The sequence below is a fragment of the Scleropages formosus genome, chromosome 13 (assembly GCF_900964775.1).
Source record: "Scleropages formosus chromosome 13, fSclFor1.1, whole genome shotgun sequence".
Taxonomy (NCBI): Eukaryota; Metazoa; Chordata; class Actinopteri; order Osteoglossiformes; family Osteoglossidae; genus Scleropages; species Scleropages formosus.
The window spans coordinates 8,974,900-8,982,033 of NC_041818.1; the positions used below are offsets into that span (position 1 = coordinate 8,974,900).

General features: G+C 44.9%; 1 protein-coding gene across 1 annotated transcript; it reads right to left on the reverse strand.

Annotated features, from left to right (window-relative positions):
- Positions 1 to 2,100: 2,100 nt before the first annotated feature.
- On the reverse strand, positions 2,101 to 6,383 carry fosl1a (FOS like 1, AP-1 transcription factor subunit a). Its single transcript, XM_018737172.2, has 4 exons — positions 6,171 to 6,383; positions 5,110 to 5,361; positions 3,696 to 3,803; positions 2,101 to 3,452 (listed from the first exon to the last, which is right to left on the reverse strand). The coding sequence occupies exons 1-4, from the start codon at positions 6,267 to 6,269 to the stop codon at positions 2,865 to 2,867; spliced, it is 1,047 nt and encodes a 348-aa protein (XP_018592688.2). The 5' UTR covers positions 6,270 to 6,383; the 3' UTR covers positions 2,101 to 2,864.
- Positions 6,384 to 7,134: the final 751 nt, after the last annotated feature.

Genomic DNA, 7,134 nt, shown 5'->3' on the forward strand with positions numbered 1-7,134 from the left:
GAACCTCAAGTTCTATTGGTTAAACCAAGTAGAATCAGGTGTGTAAACTATAATCATTTATTCAATTTATAAGCTTATTTTAACATTTTTTACAAGAAAAATGACCATCCCTATAGGGTTCGCGTACTTCTGTCAACGCTACATATATATGTTTGTATGTACGCTGATCAGCCGCAACATTAAAACCACTGACAGGTGAGGTGAATAATATTGATTATCTCATTACAATAGCATCTGTCAAGAGGTGGGATATATTAGGTAGCAAGTGAACAGTCAGTTCTTGAATATCATGTGTTGGAAGCAGGAAAAATGGGCAAACATAAGGATCTGAGCGACTCTGACAAGGGCCAAATGGTGATGGCTAGATGACTGGGTCAGAGAATTTCCGAAACGGCAGGTCTTGTGGGGTGTTCCTGGTATGCAGTGGTGAGTACCTACCAAAAAGTGGTCCAAGGAAGGACAACCGGTGAACCGGCAACAGGGTCATGAGCACCCAAGGCTCAGTGATGCGCGTGGGGAGCGAAGGCTAGCCCATCTGGTCCGATTACCCACAGTAGAGCTACTGGAGGACAAATTGCTGAGAACCTTAATGCTGGCCATAACAGAAAGGTGTCAGAACACACAGTGCATCGCAGCTTGCTGCATAGGGGCTGCGTAGCCACAGACCATGCTGATCCTTGTCCACTGCCGAAAGCGCCTACAATGGACATGTGAGCATCAGAACTGGACCATGGAGCAATGGAAGAAGGCTGCCTGGTCTGATGAATCATGTTTTCTTTTAGATCATCTGGACAGTTGGGTGCATGTGTGTTGTTTACCTGGGGACTAGATGGTAGCAGGGTGTACGATGGGAGGAAGGCAAGCTGGCGGAGGTAGTGTGATGCTCTGGACAATGATACCCTGGGAAACCTTAGGTCCTGGCATTCATGTGGATGTTACTTTGACACATACGATCTACCTAAAGATTGTTGCAGATTATGTATACCCCTTCATGGCAACGGTATTCCCTGATGGCAGTAGCCTTTTTCAGCAGGATAATGCACCCTGCCACACATCAAAAATTTCTCAGGAATGGTTTGAGGAACATGACAAAGAGTTCAAGGCGTTGACTTAGCCTCCAAATTCCGCAGATCTCAGTCTGATCGAGCATCTATGGGATGTGCTGGAAAAACAAATCTGATACATGGAGGCCCCACCTCAAAACATAAAGGACTTAAAAGATCTGTTGCTAACCTCTTGGTGCCAGATACCACAGAACACCTTCAGAGGTCTTGTGGAGTCCATGCCTCGACGGGACAGAGGTGTTTTGGCGGCACGAGGGGGACCTACGCGATATTAGGCAGGTGGTTTTAACGTTGTTGCGGACTGGTGTGTGCATGTATGTATGTGTATATATATTTGTATGTGGAAGGTCAGAGAATAATGTACATACAGTGTATCAACACTTCTCCAAAGCAACTTAAAGTTTAAATTTACACATACAGTAAGTGCAATATACTATCGTCATTCTTATATCGTGTATTATTGTGTATGATATTGTGCATCATAGTACTGTGTAATTATTGAACTGGGGATAAAAGGCACATCACACACGCGCACAAAATGTTAACGCTCACATGGTACGGTGTGTAAGTTTACGGCGCGTGTCGTTTTAATTTTCACGTTAAAAATGGCAAAAAAAGCGGATTATATATAGGTATCCAGATCTACTCTTTGGGTATACATATTCAGTACATGTGGTGCTCTCTGAACTTTGCTTTGTGTACTCAGGACGTCCTTTCAGGAAGCGACAAGCAGACTCCTCCCTTCCTCCTAAGAAGCGCCATCACCGTGACTAAGAGCATGACTAACCTGGAAATAGTGTCAATCCCACTAAAAGACCCCAAATCAATAAACGATTTATTAACATGCACACTTACTGTTTCGTGCACACACAAAAAGCTGGAAAAATGCAGAAATTCAGTCACCGAGTCCATTTATTTTTAGAAATGCCATACAGCGTACAATGTTAATCTCAAAAATATCATTTTCACAAATTCCCACTCCTGAAAAATAAATTATAGAAAAATAAATTGTTCTTTATAAAAAAAAAAGGCCCTGCCTTAGATTTTTTTTTTTTATTTTAAATGTATAGTATTTGAATAGAACTTCTGCTATTAAATGTTTGTACGTTATTACTATTTAGTCACGATTTTTTAGTGCTAGACACATGAATTTGGGAACTTGTACGCTAAACAAGGCCTCGCAAGAAATGACAACCAAGAATAGTCTTATGTCCGTTCTGTTGCGCTTTTATTTTAATTAATTAAGAGAGCAAACTCTCCTCAAATATGTAAATTTGGGCCTCTGTTCATCTTTCACATTATTTGATGATTTCATATCCAATATTCTCTGTCCCAACTCAGCAGCTGGCAGGTCAGACAGAGTGAGCTAGCTTACACACACACGCTGTCCAACAGCTGTCGTTGACCTAACATTCATCTTCGATAGCTTTCAAACTGACCTCTAAGATTCTGTACCATGCAATGTAGTGCTAAGATTTACACGGAGGTGTAAGAAAAAGCTTCACTTTATAAAGTCCAGTAACTATAGTTAAGGGGCTGCAAAAGTCAGGAAGGATAAACATGCATCGTTATTGATTATTCATCGTTTCTACAGGGTGCCACACTGCTCCCATTTTGCTCATTGACTATAAATTGGATATAATTGTCAGATAGTGTAAAGTATAAAGGATGAATAAATACTATTTGCAGACCCCAGTAATAATTTCTTGATAGCGGCACTGGGCATTATCGTCACTGTCGCGGTCATCCCCGCAACAGCCTTCCGTTAGTCTTCCGGCGCCATCGGAGGGCGTCCAGCATTCACAGGGTGAGGATGGTCGGAGAGTTGAGGGAGTGGTCTGACGACTGGTCCCCGCTGCTGCTGCTGCGTCGGTGCGCTACGCTGCAGGGACGCGGGTTCTGGGAGTGCTGGGACACGGAGGAGGAGGAGGAGGAGCCGGGAAGGGCAAGATGGTGGGAGGAAGAGGCTGTGTTTGTATCCAGAGGGGCGGATGGGTATGTGAAGACCAGACTGGCACTTAAGGGGGTGAGAGAGGGTGTGGAGATGAGGACGGGGGTGTGCAAAGATTCGGAATCAGCTGCAACCACGGACGCAGAGGAGGAAGGCAAGTTGGAGACTGGGGATGGGAGGAATATTTTGGGCTTGGGCTTCTCCGGCCTCTTCTGACACTTCGCGGACGTTCCGGGGGAGTCCAAATCCCTGGGCTCCATTTTGACGGCTCCGAGGGAAGGCAGTTCCGAGTCCGGGTCGGAGTCCGAATCCGAGTCTTCGATCTTGCAAATGGGCCGGTGGGCCTCCAAGACCAGCTCCAGCTTCTCCTTCTCCTTCTGCAGCTCCGCAATCTCCTTCTGCAAGTTGGCCTTGTCGCTTTCCAGCTGGTCCGTCTCCTGGGGAGAAAAAGAGGGACGACACGTCTTCAGCGGAGCTTCCGCACGAGACGAAGGCACAAATTCGCCGAGGCTGCAGCGTGTTCTCGACTAGAGGGCTTTTTACGCTAATCCTCTTTCCGATAAGTTTCCCCAAGTAACCGGTAAAGCGATTAATGCGGTTAATCTTTATCTTATTCCGCCTTCATACATGCGCGCTCATTAATAACCGCCAGTGAGCCAGTCAGTTGAGAGAGAGCTCACATTCTGAAGAGAATCTGTCAGCTCGCGCCTGCGGTTCCGGCACTTGGCAGCAGCCATTTTGTTCCGCTCCCTCCGAATCCTCCTCCTCTCCATCTCTTCTGGGGACAGCTGGGCGAAGAAGGAAAGAAAGAGAAAAGAGACGTAATGTTATCGTGAGATATTCTGCTGCGAACGAACGACTCGATACATTTCAGACGGAGGCGCCTAGTGGTTTGAATCCACCTAAAATAAGCTAGCTTTTCCATGCAGGTGTTCTGCTTTATAGTCGAGAGGACAGCAGTGCCACCTTGTGGACATGTCCTCGCATTGCACTTCGGACAGGGAGCGACATATGGTCTTGTTTTTTGCTTTCTCTTTAATGAGATGCAATCTTCTTTTGTTCCCCGTCCCCCTTATTTCATTCTGAAATTATTATGCTGTCTATTCTTTTCTCCCGCCTTTAGGGACTGACTCACACGCAGACTCCAGTGACTCAGGTGTGAGTCATGACAAGTCCTGGTGAGTCACTGAAGAGCACTGCTTCCTGTTCCATCATTTTCACCCCTGAGCTCACACCTTGAATGATGAGCCCGGAGGACGTGAAACCTCTCCTGGTACCGCAAGACTTAGATGCGTTTTCACTTTTCTGCGCGAGCCTGTCTTTCCCTTGCTTTCGCCACTAATGGTCCAGTCGAAAAGATTCCACCGACATTAGCTTATACGTGATAGTGAACATATCTGGGAAATGGGAGAAATTAAAGTTTTTGTTGCCCCGAAGGACTGAAAGATCTTAAGAAAAGCCTGCAAGATGTAAAATTTATAGTTTAACTTTCGTTACATATGCTTGCCCCCCCCCACCCCCTTTTCAGTTGTAAGGTCTGGTCCAGTTCTCAGTGAATTTGGGTTTTAAGCCTGGTTATCGTTTTCAGTCGGCCATATTCATATACAAACAAAACGAAAAACATCATTTTAGAGCCATCTCTCAGTAAGCAAAAGCCACTCGTGTCCTCACAATAAAAAACCCTCAATAACTTCATCTCACAGGTTTCCCCATCATGTGACTGTGTTGAAATGCCCCGCCTCCCGCGGACAACTCAGCAACATGTGCTTGCCTCTACCACGTTTTCAAATGCCCATGTTTAGGACCCTCCCTTCCTGCTGCAGTCGAACTGGCAGTCGTGTTGTATATCATGCACAAACGAGTTATACTACAGGATGTTACACATACAGCTGACACTGACTCAGACGTCTCACTCAGTCTCAGTTATGTCTGCTACCACCCATTCAATCGCTGAAAATTTATGACCAAGGAAGATTTGTTGGCACGATTCCTCTACTGCCACCATATTCACACTGCATTAACCACGAGACTAAGAGACAGTCATCAAATGGTCACACGTGTACAGAGAGACATTCGTATCAACATGAAACTCACAAATTCATCATTCCTTCGCCTTGTCGGTGGCCCCCCGATGGCCCTTATGACCCCTGGCCGAAGCAGATGCGTTTGAGACGGGTGGCGGGGATGTGAGACCAGTCCCGGTTCAACGGGCAGAGGGGGCCGAGGTGCTCTAGGAAGGCCTGGTGGAGGCATCAGGGAAGGCTGGACAAGCCACTGGAGGTCATGGCTGGAGGTGATGGTGTTAAGGCTGGGGACAAACTGACCAGCACCTGTCACAGGGAACTTCTGCAAAGAATCACAGAAAAAGCAGGATTCACTTTATAGAAAGTCGGAATGAAACGTACCCGATATCGAGTTTCAGTTTAATGAGTTCAGATAAGCATTTGACCCAAATTTATTGACAATAATAAGGGTAGTGTAGTATTTAGCGGAAAAAAAAAAAAAAAAAAAAAAAAAAAAATCACTGCTTCCTTTATTAGGAAGGGTTGATGTGTCATTTATTTGTAGGCTGTAGTAAGGGGGTACAGAATTACACTACAATCATTATGTATGACCATTTTTGAGATTACATAAATCCTCAAGAACCAACAAAGAACAGGAAACTGAAACCCATCAGTCCACCCATTTTTTGGTGATACGAAAAACTGAGACACACTGAAAAACTTGTCCATGATCGCTAAAATTACCGGTCAGTAACGGCCATTGATGCAAATTATTCTTCCTGCTGTCCACGATGTTAATAAATACTAATTTTCATTAACACACACAGCAGTGTAACTGTATCAAAAGCAGTGAAAACTATATTAGTATAGTACGAGCTATGACACTTCCACATCACTCTGTAAATACACATAATAATTTATTAAATAAATTCTTGACTGCCAAATGCACAAACGACGACAATATGTAACTAATTAAATACTTGATTGATATTTCGCCTGCTGTGTGCATTTCGATCTCCAGCACAAATCACTTTTTATTTTCGGTCGTGTAAAAGAGACTCTGTGAATGAAATTAATAATGTGACAAGTAGTTGTAATATCGACCCAGAATGAATGAATGAATGAATGAATGAATGAATGAAAAAGCGGTACCTGCCGCTCGTCCGCGCTGGAGGCGCTCGGGTTCAAGGAGCCCGAGCTGGAGAAGCACTGCTCGCCCGGCTCGTTCGCGTTCCCGTAACTGCGATACATGCTGTAGTGAACGTCAGTCCCACAAACGACTGTCTCTGCTTGTTCAAATAATACCCGTCCTGCCCGGAGAAAAAGCCCCCTAGAAATATTTCGAGTGACAGTCACTGCGTCCTGAATAAGTTCAACACTGAAGCGCTCAACTCTGGGGAAACCCAATTTGTCCCGGTCGGGCGTGGGTTCATCCAAATGCCTCAATAAAGGGGGGAAGAAACTGTACTGCAAATGTATTCCACCATTTCAACAAAACCTCAGACAACTTCAAAGAATTATAACGAGGCGAATACTTACATAGTTTTTTGGTTTTGATGCTGACTTTCAGGAATTATGATAAAACGGTAAATAAACTAAATCCGTGCCGAAAACACTTCCGCATCCCCCTCTGAACTGGAAGAAAATGAACTCTCTCGATTCTCGCCGGCACGTGTGGATGACGCATAAGACCATATATGGAGATGTTCCGGTTCGGCGAGTGCGGGATTCCTGTCCCCGCCCATTACCTGGCTTCGTCGCTTTCAGCCTTCTGTTCCTTCCATCTCACCTGGGGTCCTTCGTATTTTGCTTTTTGTCCAGCCAGCCTCTTGTGCGATTGAATTAAAACTGTGTGGAAATACGACGAACTATATTTACAAGGGCACACCTTAGTGTCTTAGGCCTGTTTTCTTCAAATCTGAAGGTAACTGGGTCAAATCCCACTCCTGTATGACCGTTGATCGAGGTGATTACTTTTTGAAGAGACGCAGTAAGAATGCCAAGCTGTACACACGAGTAAATCATTGTACGTAGTCTCAAAGAAAAACGTCAGTTAACTTTGAGTTAAAATGTCGACACGCCCTCGAACAAGCGAATAACTAAGATCCATAGTCGG